At 47.8% G+C, this 20,514-nt stretch overlaps 1 protein-coding gene across 3 annotated transcripts in view; it reads right to left on the bottom strand.

Annotated features, from left to right (window-relative positions):
• Positions 1–20,514, bottom strand: part of B3GNTL1 (UDP-GlcNAc:betaGal beta-1,3-N-acetylglucosaminyltransferase like 1) — a 213,542-nt gene that overhangs the window by 128,450 nt on the left and 64,578 nt on the right. For all 3 annotated transcript variants that reach the window (XM_073682420.1, XM_073682421.1, XM_073682419.1), the window contains exon 7: positions 8,587–8,682. In XM_073682420.1, coding sequence (XP_073538521.1) covers positions 8,587–8,682 — 96 coding nt within the window. The remainder of the gene's footprint in view (positions 1–8,586; positions 8,683–20,514) is intronic.

Raw genomic sequence — 20,514 nt, forward strand, 5'->3', positions numbered from 1 at the left:
GTACTGTGGGCACTGGGTAATGGATTTGCCCCCGCCGGCACTGGGTAATGGATATGCCCCCGCCGGCACTGGGAAAGCGGAATAATAGCCATGCCCCTGTGGGCACAGATAGGAGCTTCACTATACAGAATTTGTAGAAATCTGTGTGTGACTGAATCAAAGTCTATGGAGACGCTGAAGGGGTTAATCCATCCCCCTTTATATATTTTTAGGGAGTGGGGGTAAGGGATCACAAGAGGGACTTTGTTAGAGGGTGTGGGTCCACAGCCCCCTCTTGTAGCACTGTCACCCAGCCGTGCTGACAGGAAGCAGTTACCGCCTTGCGTCTCCGCCGGCCCACGTGCAGCAGGCCCGGCCGGCCGACCACAGAGCGGCCTCTGTTCCCCTCGTAATTGTCAACATCTGCTCTACAGAGATCAGATGGGTGAGAAGAAAACAAAATATACACAGAGCCCCCGCTCTCCGAGGAACCGCACGCGTCCCGAAAACTGCGCACTGAACCAAGGCAAAGGGAGCGCGGCGAGACGTCAATGCTGTGTCCGAAAGATCATCAAATATAGAGGAAAGGTGGGATCCCTGACAGAGTATGGGCAACCTCTGCCTGCTCAAATAGTGCCATACAGTGCCCACATACTACCATACAGTGCCCACATGCTACCCAAATAGCACCATACAGTGCCCACATGCTACCCAAATAGCGCCATACAGTGCCCACATGCTACCCAAATAGCGCCATACAGTGCCTACATACTAGACATAAATAATAGCGCCATACAGTGCCCACATACTAGACATAAATAATAGCGCCATACAGTGCCCACATACTAGACAAATAGCTCCATACAGTGCCCACATACTAGACATAAATAATAGCGCCATACAGTGCCCACATACTAGACAAATAATAGCGCCATACAGTGCCCACATACTACACAAATAGCGCCATACAGTGCCCACATACTACACAAATAGCGCCATAAAGTCAGTGCCCACATACTACACAAATAATAGCGCCAGTGTCCACATAATACACAAATAGCCCCATACAGTGCCCACATACTACACATGAATAGCAAAATAGTGCTAAAATAACACCGTACCCACAGGCTACACAAACAATAGCTCCATATATGATGCCCACATACTACACACGGATAGTACCATACTGTACCCACATATCACACATGAATAATACCATATAGCGGCAAAATACCACCATACAGAGTCCACATACTACACATGAATAGTGGCAACATTCTATACATGAATTATACCATGCAGTGCCAAGATAATACCATACAGAGCCAACAAAGTACACATGACTAACAGCGCAGCGCCATACAGTGCCCATACTACACATGAATAGCACCACCATACAGTGCCTACAAACAACAAATGAATAACTCTATAGAGTACCCACATACTACACATATCATATACAACACCATACACAGTGCCAAAATACCACCATTCGGTGTGCACATACTACACTTTACTATACCACACTGTGCCCATATACTACACATGAATAATCGTGTCATACAGTGCCTGCATAGTATTACCATAAATAATAGTGCTATTCAGTATGCAAATACCACCACACTGTGCTCATATTATAATGAGATAAATAGGTTTATTCACTTAATCATGTGCTATCCACACAGGACAACATTGTCCAGGTTTTAGCATAGAGACACCATGGAGCATCTCCCACTTATTACCCGGGGTGCAGTGCCTCTAATAAGCTGCTCCTGCTCCGTAGTTCCTGGCTATGCCCACTGGCATCCATGAGAAATGTGGACCACCAAAAAGAAGAATAAGGGGCAAGGAGGACTAACCTAAAATATAAGGACGAGTTAGATAACATGAATGGGTGAGTCAGGACTACAATAGTGGTGCAGATCACTGGGGGAATATGGGGATTAGCAATGTTTGCAGGTGTTCCTGCATTTCACAAGAATGTCTTTGGTCTCTTGTCATTTCTATAGCAGCGACCCCCCCACCATCCCGCTCCCTACACACCAGGTCCACAGCACGGAAGAGATCCTTGTTCACCAACGTTCGCCACATTTCCTCTAAGAAGATGAAAAGCGACGCGCCTCATTTCTCCTGAAGAGCTGAAATATCTCTGTTTGCTTAATGGGATGAGACTTAAGGGCCGGGATCACGATGGGCCTCACGGATGGTCGAGTGCGCGGAACTTTTCTAAAGGATTGGGCTGAATACTTCCTTGTCCATTGTTACGAATGTCTCGGGAGGGCGCAGAATTGCAGATTCAATAAACGGGACATTCTAACACCTGTTCGATGAAGACACCAAGGGGAGCACTCATCGCAGCAGTGACGATGGACAAAACACTTTGAAGAATACCCAAGGAGACCTCAAGCAATTTAAACTGAAAATCAGTCCCAAGGTGAGCTTGTACCAATAGATAAGGAGGCCCCAGGACAATCTAAGAAGACATCAGTGGTGGGCTGGGCCTCATACCCAAGGAGGCCAAAGCCACCTAAGAGGACATCAGAGCTATAAGGCTTGGTCTAATATCCAAGGAGGCCCAAGACGCCTAGGAGGACATCTGAGCTGTAAGGCTTGTCTAATACCCAAGAGACTCCAAGACACCGGAGAGGAAATCTAAGGCATAAAATGTATAGCCACAGGTGGCAGATAGGTTGCGAAAAATTTTACAACTGAAAATCAGTCCTGAGATGGGCTTGGCCAATACACAAGGAGGCCTCAGGCCATCCAAAAAAAAACATCAGTGGTGGATTGGGCATAATACCCAAGGAACCACCAAACCAACTTAAAGGACATCAAACGATATAAGGCTTGGTCTAATACCCAAGGAGACCCAAGCCACCTAAGTGGATATTGTAGGTGTAAAGATATATCCACATGTGGCAGATTGGTTGCCGAAAAATTCTATAACTAAAAACCAGTTCCAAATAACCAAATGGGTGGGACGCCCTAATACGTCTTACAACCGAGGGTTTGCTACAACAGCTTCTGGTCTAAACAATCTTCTAGGAGAGAGACTTGTGCTGAAGACTGTCAGGGCTTGTGAGATTCACCAGAGCAGAGCTCGGAAGGTCAACAAACTCTACTCAAGAGCTGGCCAAGATAGAAAAGCCGCCATTCTATTCTAGAAGAAATGCTATAATGTGACTCCTCTGCGCCTTGTCTGGTCTTAGCACGAAGGAGACGCTTGTCTTATCAAGAGATTAGAAGACCTAGTGGGTTTATTCCTTCAGATGTTGATCCTCAGATGAGAAGTTTCATTTCCTGATCTTACTACGATTCCCGGGCCGGGCACTTAAGTCTGGCCTTAGAAGGAGGATGTTGTAAGTGGATCCACTTCAGGCTGGTTGTTGGATTTGACTGCGGATATTAATGTAGGTTAACCCCATAATGAACGGTGATGGGTTTAGGTAGGAAGGAAGTATCCATAATTGGAAACAAATGTCTGAGAAGAGGGGGGGGGGGTTATGTGAGCAAAATGCCACGTGGGCCACTAATCAGGACTTTATGCTACGAGGTTACGGAGTGTGCCAATCTAAGAGATCCCCAATATTGTAGTAGGCTTTCTAATATCTAATAAGCTGACCCCATTATCAATGCCCATCGGCCTGCTGGCCTCCTAACCAAACCCTTCCAGCCTGCTGACTCAATTATCTTTAGACTGCTGGTCCCATTACCAAAACTCCAGTCTATTGGCTTCATTATTAAATACCACAAGCATGCTGACCTCAAGTCTGCTGAACTCGTTACCAACATCTCCAGTCTGCTGGCCTCATAACCAAAGCCCTCTGGGATGGGATTCTGGATCAATTACCAAAGTCTAATGGCTGCATTAGCAAAGTCTTCCAGTCTTTTGGCCCCCATCACCAGAGCCCTCAAACCTGAGGGTGCATTAACAGAGCCCTCAGGCCTGCAGGACCATTACCAAAACACTAGAGGTTATAGGAACCAAGCCCATGGCAATTCAGTCTGTTGGCCCCAATGCTATATCCTTCTGGATTCCCTTCCAACCTTAGCATTTTAGTCTCCTAACCAAAAATCCAAGGGTTATACAGATGCCTGATCATTGCCCATTACAATGATCCTCTTCACTCCACACTATCCAGCAGTGACCAGAAGCTTTTCCCATGATGATCCATTAACATCTGGATTTCCGTGTCTTTCGAGAATTCCTAAGTGTGAAACGGAGAGAGGAATTCATTCCGCAGTGATTCAGAGATGCTTGGCAGGGGTGCTCCCTATTTATCGGCTAATTAAAGGGGTGTAGTCATTTGTAATGCTGCGCACGTCCAGAGAAGCGCTGACTGACAACATGTCCTCTGCACTGAGTGTCAGCAGTGAACTAGTTAATTGTTTCACTGGCCTGGTGCCACCCAAAGCAGGAATTGTTTTTGCCAAAATCTTCTCCAGCTCACCCTTGGCGCTGGGCCGACTGACAAGTCCTCTCCAAGCCTGGCCTGAATGAGGATGACGAGAGCCACAATATAGAGGGATCTGTGCCGAGCACTGGAAACTGGGACATGGAGAGGAGGGAAAGCTGGGAGGGGATACTGCCCTTCCCAAAGTCTCCAAGATAGGAGAAGAGCCGCAGACACTCAGAAGGCCCTCAATGTCAAAGTGTAGGAAGAACCTGTCTTCCTCCCGGCTTCTGTCTAAGTGGCCTCTGGGCATTCGCCAGGAGCCTTGGACGACAGCTTGGCTCCCCCCTGAACCAGCCGGGGTTGGTCAATCTTAGCAGCATTTACAATGGATGACGAAGCCCACGAACAGTAAAGGCAAGCGAGAAAGGGTCGGGGTTTCCCATGGGCTCCAGATGATGGGAAAGATGGGTTTTCACTGTCCCAGGAGGATGTTATACAATGTAGGCTAAGTGAACACACCTGATCCCCCTGGAATCCCGAGAAGTTTGATCCCAGCACACACTCGACGTGCCTGATCCCCCGGGATCCTGACATGTCTGAACCCTGCACTCTCAATGCGCCTGATGACTCCTCCCCCATCCCCACCCCAGCACTTTCGACGCGCCTCACCCCCCCCACAGCACTCTCGACGCGCCTCACCCCCCCAGCACTCTCGACGCGCCTCATCCACCCCCCCCAAGCACTCTCGACGCGCCTCACCCCCCCCAGCACTCTCGACGCGCCTCATCCACCCCCCCAAGCACTCTCGACGCGCCTCATCCACCCCCCCAAGCACTCTCGACGCGCCTCATCCACCCCCCCAAGCACTCTCGACGCGCCTCATCCACCCCCCCCCCCCCCAAGCACTCTCGACGCGCCTCATCCACCCCCCCCAGCACTCTCCACGAACCAGATGGGTCCACACACGCTGTTGGAGCTTATCAATTATAATGACCTCGACCTTATTGAAACTCATTCTCCTCACTCTATATGAAGCAGGAACCAACTCTAAAGTGCTCTGACCTGCAGCCGAGCTTTTGCTTATACACAGCAGCCAATCAGAACAAGCAGAGCTGCAGTGTAAAACATGGGGGGTGTTGGACAAACTGAACGTTGGAAGATCAGACTACCACAGACTAAGTCACAGATATAAATGGGCTTTGCTTTACACTGCAGCTCTTCTCCAATCAGTAAAGTGTATCCAGGCAACAGCTTCTGAGAAACAAAATGTATGTTGGAGGACTTTCCAAAGCGTCTAGGAGCTCCCCCTTAAAAGGAACTCAAAATCTACTGTTGATTGGCCAGAATATAAAAAGTATTCATTTTGTTTCCATACCTGCAGTGTAAAGAATGGAGGATTTCAACCACACTTCATACACCACCAGTTTTAGAGCCAAAGATTAGGAAGAATGAATCCTAAAACTCTAATACGGTGGGTGTCCCTTTAAGAAAAAACCCCAATGAAACAAATCTGCAGAATCTTTCTCGCTGCTTCCTTTTGTCGCATTTGCGTTTCATCTGGTTTCTATCTGAGGTCACAACCTGATCTGTTGGAGATACCATCCGCGGTGCCCGGCCCCCTGAACCATGCCTGTTCCTGGCACACTTATCGTAACCGGTGGTTTCGATATCAGTCAGAGATGAACTCAAGATCTGAAGTGAAGAAAAATTCTGCAATTATATTCTAAGTGACTCAAGTCATCATCTTCAAGACCTCTGCTTGCTGTGAACGTAACCACATCTTGACCCCATACTTCTCACAGCTGAGGGTTTGTGCCAATTGTCACCAGTTTAAACAATCCTAAACACATCAGCAGCACAGGATTGTCATGACTGGGTACATTGTAACAAACCCTCACCTGTGAGAAGTATTAGGACAGAAACTTCAAAATGAGCCCATAACACAGTAACATTCAGCGACCCAGTATGTCCCATCGGGCATTACCCGTAATCACAGGCCACTAATCCGGACAACCTGATATGTCTCTATACATTAAATCTGCTCCCTCCTCTCTGCAGCCCCCTAAACCGAGCATTAGCCAGGAGACTGACCGCATTACAGATGCTGCTGCCAGACGGACAGCAACATGTGGACACAGGGGCCGAGGAGGAGGGGGCCCGGCCTCCACTGGAGGGACAGGGCCAGCATCAAAGGCCAAGAGACCGGCCACAAAAGCTGCACCTGTCCCCAACCTGTAACGCTTAATCCGGGGGCATTTACAGGAAACTAGGAAGCCCCCCAATGGCAACGGAAGGCGAGGTGGGGCTGCAGGTTTCCCATGGGCTGCACAGTGGGAAAGATGTGGATTTCACGGAAGAAGTCTTATACTGGCCCAATGGGGAGTTTTATAATGTGTGGCTAAGTGAACACACATGATCCCCGCACACCAGAGACGCGAGGACCCCCCCCGCACACCAAAGACGCAAGGTCCCCCCCACACACACCAGAGACGCAAGGTCCCCCCCCGCACACACCAAAGACACGAGGTCCCCCCCGCACACACCAAAGACGCGAGGTCCCTCCCCCCCGCACACCAAAGACGCAAGGTCCCCCCCACACACACCAGAGACGCAAGGTCCCCCCCCCCGTACACACCAAAGACGCAAGGTCCCCCCACCCGCACACCAGACGCGAGGTCCCCCCACCCGCACACCAGACGCTAGGTCCCCCCACCCGCACACCAGACGCGAGGTCCCCCACCCCGCACACCAGAGACGCAAGGTCCCCCCTCCGCACACCAGAGACGCAAGATCCCCCCCCGCACAGCAGACACGCAAGGCCCCCCCCCTGCACACCAGAGACGCAAGATCCCCCCCACACATCAGACACGCAAGGTCCACCCCACGCCCCAGAGACAAGGTCCCCCCCCCGCACATCAGACACGCAAGGTCCCCCCACCCCCCAGAGACGCAAGGTCCCCCCCCCGCACACATCAAAGACGCGAGGTCTCCCCCCCCGCACACCAGAGACGCAAGGTCCCCCCCGCACACCAGAGACGCAAGGTCCCCCCCCGCACACCAGAGACGCAAGGTCCCCACCCCGCACATCAGAGACGCAAGATCCCCCCCCCCCCGCACACCAGAGACGCAAGATAACCCCCCGCACATCAGACACGCAAGGTCCCCCCACCCCCCAGAGACGCAAGGTCCCCCCCCCCGCACATCAGACACGCAAGGTCCCCCCACCCCCCAGAGACGCAAGGTCCACCCCCGCACACCAGAGACGCAAGGTTCCCCCCCAGAGACGCAAGGTCCCCCCCCCCGCACATCAGACACGCAAGGTCCCCCCCACCCCCCAGAGACGCAAGGTCCCGTCCCCCCGCACATCAGACACGCAAGGTCCCCCCACCGCACATCAGACACGCAAGGTCCTGCCCCCCACATACCAGAGATGCAAGCTCCCCCCCCGCACACCAGACGCAAGCTCCCCCCCCGCACACCAGAGACGCAAGCTCCCCCCCCCCGCACACCAGAGACGCAAGGTCCGCCCCCCCCGCACACCAGAGACGCAAGGTCCGCCCCCCCGCACACACCAGAGACGCAAGGTCCCGCCCCCCCGCACACACCAGAGACGCAAGGTCCCCCCCCCCCCGCACACCAGAGACGCAAGGCCCCCCCCCCCGCACACCAGAGACGCAAGGTCCCCCCCCCCCGCACACCAGAGACGCAAGGTCCCCCCCCCCCCGCACACCAGAGACGCAAGGCCCCCCCCCCCGCACACCAGAGACGCAAGGTCCCCCCCCCCCCGCACACCAGAGACGCAAGGTCCCCCCCCCGCACACCAGAGACGCAAGGTCCCCCCCCGCACACCAGAGACGCAAGGTCCCCCCCCCCACATACACCAGAGACGCAAGGTCCGCCCGTACACCAAAGACACAAGGCCACCCCCCCACACACCAAAGACACAAGAGATCGACCCGCACACCGGAGACGCAAGGTCCCCCCCTGCACACCAGAGACAAAAGAGATCGCCACGCACACATCAGACACAAGGTCCCCCTGCAACCCAGAGACACAAGATGTTCTAGATGCCGGATTACTGGAATTCCATTCACTACATGCAACTATATGTTCTTTTCCCAAATCCCAGGGATATATGCCAGTCTCGTACTGTAACATTAAGCCATCTGCCATTATATAGAAACTGGATTGTTGTAGTGTCAAAGATCACCTGTGAGAGGAGCTGATCGGACGTCAGACTGTTGATCCACCGGGTGTAACGTTCTGTAGCGTCAGATGGTTCCCGGCTCACCCGACATCCAATTATCTGTGGGGAAGAAAAAGGGTAATGTAATGTATGTACACAGTGACTGCACCAGCAGAATAGTGAGTGCAGCTCAGGAGTATAATACAGGATGTAACTCAGGATCAGTACAGGATAAGTAATGTAATGTATGTACACAGTGACTGCACCAGCAGAATAGTGAGTGCAGCTCTGGAGTATAATACAGGATATAACTCAGGATCAGTACAGGATAAGCAATGTAATGTATGTACACAGTGATTGCACCAGCAGAATAGTGAGTGCAGCTCTGGGGTATAATACAGGATGTAACTCAGGATCAATACAGGATAAGCAATGTAATGTATGTACATAGTGACTGCACCAGCAGAATAGTGAGTGCAGCTCTGGAGTATAATACTGGATGTAACTCAGGATCAGTACAGGATAACTAATGTAATGTATGTACACAGTGACTGCACCAGCAGAATAGTGAGTGCAGATCTGGAGTATAATACAGGATGTAACTCAGGATCAGTACAGGATAAGTAATGTATGTACACAGTGACTCCACCAGCAGAATACTGAGTGCAGCTCTGGAGTATAATACAGGAGGTAACTCAGGATCAGTACAGGATAAGTAATGTAATGTATGTACACAGAGACTTGCACCAGAAGAATAGTGAGTGCAGCTCTGGAGTATAATACAGGATGTAACTCAGGATCAGTAATGTAATGTATGTACACAGTGACTGCACCAGCAGAATAGTGAGTGCAGCTCTGGAGTATAATACAGGATGTAACTCAGGATCAGTACAGGATAAGTAATGTATGTACACAGTGACTCCACCAGCAGAATAGTGAGTGCAGCTCTGGAGTATAATACAGGAGGTAACTCAGGATCAGTACAGGATAAGTAATGTAATGTATGTACACAGAGACTGCACCAGAAGAATAGTGAGTGCAGCTCTGGAGTATAATACAGGATGTAACTCAGGATCAGTAATGTAATGTATGTACACAGTGACTGCAACAGCAGAATAGTGAGTGCAGCTCTGGAGTATAATACAGGATGTAACTCAGGGTCAGTACAGGATAAGTAATGTAATGTATGTACACAGTGACTGCACCAGAAGAATAGTGAGTGCAGCTCTGGAGTATAATACAGGATGTAACTCAGGATCAGTACAGGATAAGTAATGTAATATATGTACACAGTGACTGCACCAGCAGAATAGTGAGTGCAGCTCTGGAGTATAATACAGGATGTAACTCAGGATCAGTAATGTAATGTATGTACAGTGACTGCACCAGCAGAATAGTGAGTGCAGCTCTGGAGTATAATACAGGATGTAACTCAGGATCAGTACAGGATAAGTAATGTATGTACACAGTGACTCCACCAGCAGAATAGTGAGTGCAGCTCTGGAGTATAATACAGGATGTAACTCAGGATCAGTACAGGATAAGTAATGTAATGTATGTACACAGCGACTCCACCAGCAGAATAGTGAGTGCAGCTCTGGGGTCTAATACAGGATGTAACTCAGGATCAGTACAGGATAAGTAATGTAATGTATGTACACAGTGACTGCACCAGCGGAATAGTGAGTGCAGCTCTGGAGTATAATACAGGATGTAACTCAGGATCAGTACAGGATAAGTAATGTATGTACACAGTGACTCCACCAGCAGAATAGTGAGTGCAGCTCTGGAGTATAATACAGGATGTAACTCAGGATCAGTACAGGATAAGTAATGTAATGTATGTACACAGTGACTGCACCAGCAGAATAGTGAGTGCAGCTCTGGAGTATAATACAGGATGTAACTCAGGATCAGTACAGGATAAGTAATGTAATGTATGTACACAGAGACTGCACCAGAAGAATAGTGAGTGCAGCTCTGGAGTATAATACAGGATGTAACTCAGGATCAGTAATGTAATGTATGTACACAGTGACTGCACCAGCAGAATAGTGAGTGCAGCTCTGGAGTATAATACAGGATGTAACTCAGGGTCAGTACAGGATAAGTAATGTAATGTATGTACACCGTGACTGCACCAGCAGAATAGTGAGTGCAGCTCTGGAGTATAATACAGGATGTAACTCAGGGTCAGTACAGGATAAGTAATGTAATGTATGTACACAGTGACTGCACCAGAAGAATAGTGAGTGCAGCTCTGGAGTATAGTACAGGATATAACTCAGGATCAGTACAGGATAAGTAATGTAATGTATGCACACAGTGATTGCACCAGCAGAATAGTGAGTGCAGCTCTGGAGTATAATACAGGATGTAACTCAGGATCAGTACAGGATAAGTAATGTAATGTATGTACAGTGACTGCACCAGCAGAATAGTGAGTGCAGCTCTGGAGTATAATACAGGATGTAACTCAGGATCAGTACAGGATCAGTAATGTAATGTATGTACACAGTGACTGCACCAGCAGAATAGTGAGTGCAGCTCTGGAGTATAATACAGGATGTAACTCAGGATCAGTACAGGATAAGTAATGTAATGTATGTACACAGTGACTGCTCCAGCAGAATAGTGAGTGCAGCTCTGGAGTATAATACAGGATGTAACTCAGGATCACTACAGGATAAGTAATGTATGTACACAGTGACTCCACCAGCAGAATAGTGAGTGCAGCTCTGGAGTATAATACAGGAGGTAACTCAGGATCAGTACAGGATAAGTAATGTAATGTATGTACACAGAGACTGCACCAGAAGAATAGTGAGTGCAGCTCTGGAGTATAATACAGGATGTAACTCAGGATCAGTAATGTAATGTATGTACACAGTGACTGCACCAGCAGAATAGTGAGTGCAGCTCTGGAGTATAATACAGGATGTAACTCAGGGTCCGTACAGGATAAGTAATGTAATGTATGTACACCGTGACTGCACCAGCAGAATAGTGAGTGCAGCTCTGGAGTATAATACAGGATGTAACTCAGGGTCAGTACAGGATAAGTAATGTAATGTATGTACACAGTGACTGCAACAGAAGAATAGTGAGTGCAGCTCTGGAGTATAATACAGGATGTAACTCAGGATCAGTACAGGATAAGTAATGTAATATATGTACACAGTGACTGCACCAGCAGAATAGTGAGTGCAGCTCTGGAGTATAATACAGGATGTAACTCAGGATCAGTACAGGATAAGTAATGTATGTACACAGTGACTCCACCAGCAGAATAGTGAGTGCAGCTCTGGGGTCTAATACAGGATGCAACTCAGGATCAGTACAGGATAAGTAATGTAATGTATGTACACAGTGACTGCACCAGCAGAATAGTGAGTGCAGCTCTGGAGTATAATACAGGATGTAACTCAGGATCAGTACAGGATAAGTAATGTAATGTATGTACACAGCGACTCCACCATCAGAATAGTGAGTACAGCTCTGGAGTATAATACAGGATGTAACTCAGGATCAGTACAGGATACGTAATGTAATGTATGTACACAGCGACTCCACCATCAGAATAGTGAGTACAGCTCTGGAGTATAATACAGGATGTAACTCAGGATCAGTACAGGATAAGTAATGTAATGTGTGTACACAGTGACTCCACCAGCAGAATAGTGAGTGCAGCTCTGGGGTATAATACAGGATGTAACTCAGGATCAGTACAGGATAAGTAATGTAATGTGTGTACACAGTGACTCCACCAGCAGAATAGTGAGTGCAGCTCTGGGGTATAATACAGGATGTAACTCAGGATCAGTACAGGATAAGTAATGTAATGTATGTACACAGTGACTGCCCCAGCAGAATAGTGAGTGCAGCTCTGGAGTATAATACAGGATGTAACTCAGGATCCGTACAGGATAAGTAATGTAATGTATGTACACAGTGACTGCCCCAGCAGAATAGTGAGTGCAGCTCTGGAGTATAATACAGGATGTAACTCAGGATCCGTACAGGATAAGTAATGTAATGTATGTACACAGTGACTGACCCAGCAGAATAGTGAGTGCAGCTCTGGAGTATAATACAGGATGTAACTCAGGATCCGTACAGGATAAGTAATGTAATGTATGTACACAGTGACTGCACCAGCAGAATAGTGAGTGCAGCTCTGGGGTATAATACAGGATGTAACTCAGGATCAGTACAGGATAAGTAATGTAATGTGTGTACACAGTGACTCCACCAGCAGAATAGTGAGTGCAGCTCTGGGGTATAATACAGGATGTAACTCAGGATCAGTACAGGATAAGTAATGTAATGTATGTACACAGTGACTGCCCCAGCAGAATAGTGAGTGCAGCTCTGGAGTATAATACAGGATGTAACTCAGGATCAGTACAGGATAAGTAATGTAATGTATGTACACAGTGACTGCCCCAGCAGAATAGTGAGTGCAGCTCTGGAGTATAATACAGGATGTAACTCAGGATCAGTACAGGATAAGTAATGTAATGTATGTACACAGTGACTGCCCCAGCAGAATAGTGAGTGCAGCTCTGGAGTATAATACAGGATGTAACTCAGGATCCGTACAGGATAAGTAATGTAATGTATGTACACAGTGACTGCCCCAGCAGAATAGTGAGTGCAGCTCTGGAGTATAATACAGGATGTAACTCAGGATCCGTACAGGATAAGTAATGTAATGTATGTACACAGTGACTGCACCAGCAGAATAGTGAGTGCAGCTCTGGAGTATAATACAGGATGTAACTCAGGATCCGTACAGGATAAGTAATGTAATGTATGTACACAGTGACTGCACCAGCAGAATAGTGAGTGCAGCTCTGGAGTATAATACAGGATGTAACTCGGGATCAGTACAGGATAAGTAATGTAATGTATGTACACAGTGACTCCACCAGCAGAATAGTGAGTGCAGCTCTGGGATATAATAGAGGATGTAACTCAGGATCAGTACAGGATAAGTAATGTAATGTATGTACACAGTGACTCCACCAGCAGAATAGTGAGTGCAGCTCTGGAGTATAATACAGGATGTAACTCAGGATCAGTACAGGATAAGTAATGTAATGTATGTACACAGTGACTGTACCAGCAGAATAGTGAGTGCAGCTCTGGAGTATAATACAGGATGTAACTCAGAATCAGTACAGGATAAGTAATGTAATGTATGTACACAGTGACTGCACCAGCAGAATAGTGACTGCAGCTCTGGAGTATAATACAGGATGTAACTCAGGATCAGTACAGATTAAGTAATTTAATGTACAGTAGTGTTCAAAAACATGTTAAGCACAAAATCTTTATACTAGTTTTTATTTCCATGCATTGGGAACATTGCACACTTTTCTAATTGAAAACATGAAGAGAAATGTATATAATTTTTAACTACTTTACAGAAAATAACAAAAAATGAACATTGGGCTGTTCTAAAAAAAATAGCAGTGTCTGCATTTGTCTTTACAAACTCACAATATGTACTTTTTTTTTTTTTGAGGATTTAGCATTACTGTGAATCACTGACCTAATATTTAGTTGTATACCCACACTTTTTTAGAACTGCTTCATGTTACGGATCCGGGTGGTGGTACCTCTGTGCTGCGGTGCAAGGAGGGACCAGAGGGGCGTAACTAGGTATCAACTCGGACTGACCAAGGTCGCATGGCGGCTCAATAGACTCCGTGAACCAGGGAAGGACCGAGCAGAGGGACCAGGTGCTACTCTGGGCCTGTCCTTGTATGAGAGCAGGTGACTCCCACAGGTAACTGGTAGAAGCCTCCAGGTAGACTGACAAAAAGACACGGCAGGTAACTGGTACGTTCTCCGGGTAGGCAGGCAAGCCAGGCCCGTAGGCAGACCGTCGGGCTAGAGAGTACTTGGCAGGTGGAGACAGGCCGGCCAGACTGGCCGTCCTGTCCAGTCCAGGCGGGCGGACAGGACTGGTAATCAGGCGGGCGGACAGGACTGGTAATCAGGCGGGCGGACAGGACTGGTAATCAGGCGGGCGGACAGGACTGGTAATCAGGCTGGCGGACAGGACTGGTAATCAGGCTGGCAGACAGGACTGGTAATCAGGCTGGCGGACAGGACTGGTAATCAGGCTGGCGGACAGGACTGGTAATCAGGCTGGCGGACAGGACTGGTAATCAGGCTGGCGGACAGGACGTCAGGCTAGCAGCGGGACCTGAGGGCTGAAGCAGAGTTTAGGACAAAAAGCTACAACCTTGCACGGGCACCTCCATTTTGGAGGAGGTGCCTTTATATGAGCGGTCCTCCGGCCATTGGCCGGGGACTCCTTAGGACGGCGCGCGCTGGCCCTTTAAGAGGGAGGGAGCGCGCGCGCCCTAAGCACAGTGCCCCGGAAGCTGCGCGCGCCGGCAGCAGCAGGAGGGCCGGAAGACACCGGGTCGGGAGCGTGGCGGGACGAGGGACGGGGTCTCTGCCTGTCAGGGGGCAGAGAAGCCGATACTACACTTCACATCTATGTTGCATAGAGTCAACTGCTATCCCAGCCCAGGATGCTTTTACTACATAACAATTTTTTGGCATTTGTTGGCTTTGCCTCATAAACGGCATTTTTGATGTCACCCCACAAGTGCTCTATCGGATTAAGGTGCAGGGATTGGGCTGGCCACTTCATAACCTCAATTTTGTTGGACTGAAACCAAGGTTTTGCTAGTTTACTGGTATGTTTAGGGTCGTTGTCTTGTTGGAACATCCATTTCAAGGGCATATCCTCTTCAGCGTAAGGCAACATGATCTCTTCAAGTATTTTAATATATGCAAACTTGTCCATGATCCCTGGTATGCGGTAAATAGGTCCGTCACCATAGTAAGAGAAACATGCCCATATCATGATGCTTGCACCACCATGCTTCACTGTCTTCAGAGTGTACTGTGGCTTGAATGCAGAGTATGGGGGTCGTCTGACGAACTGTTTGCGGCGCTTGGACCCAAAAAGAACAATTTTACTTTCATCAGTCCACAAAATATTTATCCATTTCTTTCTCTTTAGGCCAGCTTATGTGTTCTTTAGCAAACTGTATCCGCTTCAGTACATGTTTTTTTTTTTTTTTTGCAGGGACTTCTTGCTAAGAGATTAGCTTCACACAGGTGTCTTTTAACTGTCACAGTACTCACAGGTAACTTGAGACTGTCTTTGATCATCCTGGAGCTGATCATTGGTTGAGCCTTTGCCATTCTGGCTATTCTTCGATCCATTTGAATGGTAGTCTTCCGTTTTTTTCCACACCTCTCTGGTTTTGCTTTCCATTTTAAACCATTGGAGATCATTTTAGCTGAACAGCCTATCATTGTCTGCACTTCTTTTACCCTCTCCAATCAACTTTTTAATCAAAAGTACGCTGTTCTTCTGAACAAGGTCTCGAACGACCCATATTTCTCAGGCTTTCAAGGAGAAATGCATGTACAACATGTGCTGGCTTCACCCTTAAATAAGGGCCACCTGAATCACACCTGTTTCTTCACAGAATGATTGACCTCACTAATTGAACTCCACCCTGCTATTATTTTGAGCACACCCCTTTCAATTAATTATTCAAATACACAGACTGAAAAACCTGCAGATCATGAATGCTGAGTCTGTTGGTTTTCTTAGAATCTACTGCACCAACTGGAAAAATTGTTTGACATGTGGTAATATAATTTATACCAAAAACAGTGATTAATCTGGATAGTCATATTGGATTGCTATTATTTTGAACATTACTGTACACAGTGACTGCACCAGCAGAATAGTGAGTGCGGCTCTAGAGTATAATACAGGATGTAACTCAGGATCAGTACAGGATAAGTAATGTAATGTTTATACAAAGTGACTGCACCAGCAGAATAGTGAGATCAGCTCTGGGGTATAATACAGGAGATAACTAAGGATCAGTACAGGATAAGTAATGTAATGTATGTATACAGTGACTCCACCAGCAGAATAGTGAGTGCGGCTCTAGAGTATAATACAGGATGTAACTCAGGATCAGTATAGGATAGGAATGTAATGTATGTACACAGTGACTCCACCAGCAGAATAGTGAGTGCAGCTCTGGAGTATAATACAGGATGTAACTCAGGATCAGTAATGTAATGTATGTACACAGTGACTGCACCAGCAGAATAGTGAGTGCAGCTCTGGAGTATAATACAGGATGCAACTCAGGATAAGTAATGTAATGTATGTACACAGTGACTGCACCAGCAGAATAGTGAGTGCAGCACTGGAGTATAATACTGGATGTAACTCAGGGTCAGTACAGGATAAGTAATGTATGTACACAGTGACTGCACCAGCAGAATAGTGAGTGCAGCTCTGGAGTATAATACAGGATGTAACTCAGGATCAGTACAGGATAAGTAATGGAATGTATGTACACAGTGACTGCACCAGCAGAATAGTGAGTGCAGCTCTGGAGTACAATACAGGATGTAACTCAGGGTCAGTACAGGATAAGTAATGTATGTACACAGTGACTCCACCAGCAGAATAGTGAGTGCAGCTCTGGAGTATAATGCAGGATGTGGCTCAGGATCAGTACAGGATCAGGGTTAGCAGAGAAGGTATTTGGGATTCAGGCTTGTGGTGTAGACAGGAGTCAGGTCAGGGCGATGAGTAATGACCGGGATGATGTGTATGTACAGGAGGAATGCATGAAATGGCACAAATTACCCCCAAGCTCCTCCACCAATAGATCAAAAAGTTCTAACAAATTAGTCTTTCACTTTTCCTGTAGGAATGTGAGCGTATAACAGTGCGGATTATTCTGTATACCCCAGAGATCAATCATGTCCTCCCGTACAGTATAATGTAACATTAGATCTCACTTTCCTTGCTTCCTCCCTGCAAGTTGGGCAATCCAGAAACTGTTTAAAAAATTATTTTCAAGATCTCTGCTTGTTGTCCGTGAATGGCAGAGAGAACATCTCACCATGACCTATTACTTCTCACTTAAATAATCATCTACATCATCAGTACAACTCTGTGTCCTCTGCTGATTGTAACAAGCTAGGAGTCAGGCCAGAACCCAGTTCCAGCTATTTGTCACCAACCAATCACCAAGCAGCTTTCATTTTTCAAGAGCAGTTTAAGAAACGGAAGCTGCACTCTGATAGGTCACTATGGGCAACAGGGACAATCCCACTAGTAGACAATTTTCATGGATAAGGCCTAAAATATATTAGAAATCATATACTAGGGCTGGGTGATTCAATATACATATATGTCAATATTGGGGGAGAGACATGGCCGCCCATCCTGACTATGGGCAGTCATGACGCTTCTAGTAATGTCATCTGTCCACACCAGGGCAGTGACAAATCTCTTGGGGTCCCCTGCAATTGAATAATCCGGCCACAGTGAAGGGTTTTCTAGTTTTCCTCCATTTCAGGGCTAATGGAATTAGGAGACCGATGACGGACGGCTCCAGGACTACAGGCAGAGCTTCCCGTACTCCGATATAGAGGGAACTGTGTGATACAAACACCAACATCTGCTCCAGGGTAGGGCCGACACAAACAGCCCCTCCGGCCGAGTGCCAGGGGTAGGCCGAAGCAAACAGCCCCACCGGCCGAGCTCCAGGGGAAGGCTGAAACAAACAGCCCCTCGGGCCGAGCTCCAGGGGTAGGCCGACACAAACAGCCCCTCCGGCCGAGCTCCAGGGGTAAGCCGAAGCAAACAGCCCCACCGGCCGAGCTCCAGGGGAAGGCTGAAACAAACAGCCCCTCGGGCCGAGCTCCAGGGGAAGGCCGAAACAAACAGCCCCTCCAGCCGAGCTCCAGGCGTAGGCCGACACAAACAGCCCCACCAGCCGAGCTCCAGGGGAAGGCTGAAACAAACAGCCCCTCCGGCCGAGCTCCAGGGGTAAGCCGAAGCAAACAGCCCCACCGGCCGAGCTCCAGGGGAAGGCTGAAACAAACAGCCCCTCCGGCCGAACTCCAGGGGTAGGCCGAAACAAACAGCCCCTCCAGCCGAGCTCCAGGCGTAGGCCGACACAAACAGCCCCACCAGCCGAGCTCCAGGGGAAGGCTGAAACAAACAGCCCCTCCGGTCGAGCTCCAGGGGTAGGCCGAAACAAACAGCCCCTCCGGCCGAGCTCCAGGGGTAGGCCGAAACAAACAGCCCCTCCAGCCGAGCTCCATGATGAGGCTGAAACAAACAGTCCCTCCGGCCAAGCTCCAGGGGAAAGCTGACACAAACAGCCCCTCCGACTGAGCCCCAGAGGGAGGCTGACACAAACAAACCCTTCGGTTGAGCTCCTGGGGAAGCAAACAGCCCCTCAGGGTGAGCTCCAGGGTAGGGCCGACACAAACAGCCCCTCCAACTTCACTCCTTGGGAAGACTGAAACAAAACAGCCCCTCCAGCTAAGCGCCGGGGGAGCTATATTATACTATAGAACCTTATAAAGGAACACGTATGTTAATATGAGGTTGAACCCAGCACCATTCCCTAGATTCGGCCACACAACTGAAGCCTCATCTTCTCTTTGGGGTGGTCGAAAATTTTAAAAAACAAACAAAAATTGGCTGCTTTCTTCTAAGACAAAAAAGAAACAGCACCACACCTATCTACAGGTTGCATGTGGTATTGCAGCCCATGCCTATTCACTACACTGGAGCGGAGATGCAATTTCAGCCATGTGTGGTGCTGTTTTTGTAATCCAGGACATCCCCTTGAAACAGTGCCAGGCCTTATATTTAGTAGGAATAGGAATTCATAAGTGCCGGAATACCAGATATTCTGGATTATTAGATGGGCTCTTCAGTAGAAAGTCCAAAATAGACCAAAAACATTTGCAGCCGTGACTTATTTTTGCTCCTTGGTCTTCTGTGTCCACATTAATTGGCATTATTAGACTTTTGGGATTAGTAGATGCCGGACTAAAGGGAATTTGTAAAAAATGAAAAAATTATTTAAAGAGAAACTCCCCCCTCCCCACATACTGCCCCTTTAAGAGTCGGTGTGCCTGCGCTGACATTACTGGGATAGTTGTGGTGTCGGCTTGTGATGTGCTGCAGAAAACACAAGGCGCTCAAACCCCAGGAATTTTTATTTGTCATTATATGTCGGTTTCTGCCGCTTCCTCCACCTCCCGCCGGCACAGCGCGCTCGCTTCTAATTGAATTGTAATTAAATACGGGGAATGCAGGACAGATGTGGGGGGAGTCACCGTATAGGACCGGCCGGGACTGTGCGACATGGTATACAGCACCTCGGCTGACATGAGCCAATATATACAGCGTGTGTGCATAAAGTGCATAGAAGATGTGTAATCCATACACTGTGTGTACATGGTGTATGTGTACAATAGGTGTGTAAGCACCGCTATATGCTGTGTATACAAGTCTATGTACTTATGTATGTGTACAGTATGAATGTATGTATACGATGTATGTGTAACGTATGCGGTATTTATACAGTATTAGTGTGTGAGTCTGCGTACAGTATGTATGTGCATACATGTGTAATGAGTACAGTATGTACATGTACAGTAGGAATATATGTATACGAGTAGGTGTAATGGGTTGAATGTATAAGAGTATGTGTAATGTATACGGTATGAATATTTGTACAGCATGCGGGTATGAATACGTATGTGTACTGTATAAATGTATGTAATGAGTATATGTATTATGTACAATATCAATGTATGTATACAAATATGCGTAAATGTGAATGCACAAAAGTATATGTACTAATGTGCACATTATACAGTAACACGCTTTTTTTTTTTTTTTTTAAGGACGCTGTCTATGAATTTGCGCACACGTGCTGACTCCGGCGCCTTACTATGCAGGCGCCACCCATTTCGGCTTCAGACAGAAGGACGCATCCAGCATATACAAGATGTACTGAGAATACAGGGGAGTGCACTCACTTACACTGAGCACTGCATATATAAGATGTACTG

This window comes from Phyllobates terribilis, unplaced genomic scaffold (assembly GCF_046119375.1).
Source record: "Phyllobates terribilis strain yellow unplaced genomic scaffold, ASM4611937v1 Scaffold_5__5_contigs__length_657084704, whole genome shotgun sequence".
NCBI lineage: Eukaryota > Metazoa > Chordata > Amphibia > Anura > Dendrobatidae > Phyllobates > Phyllobates terribilis.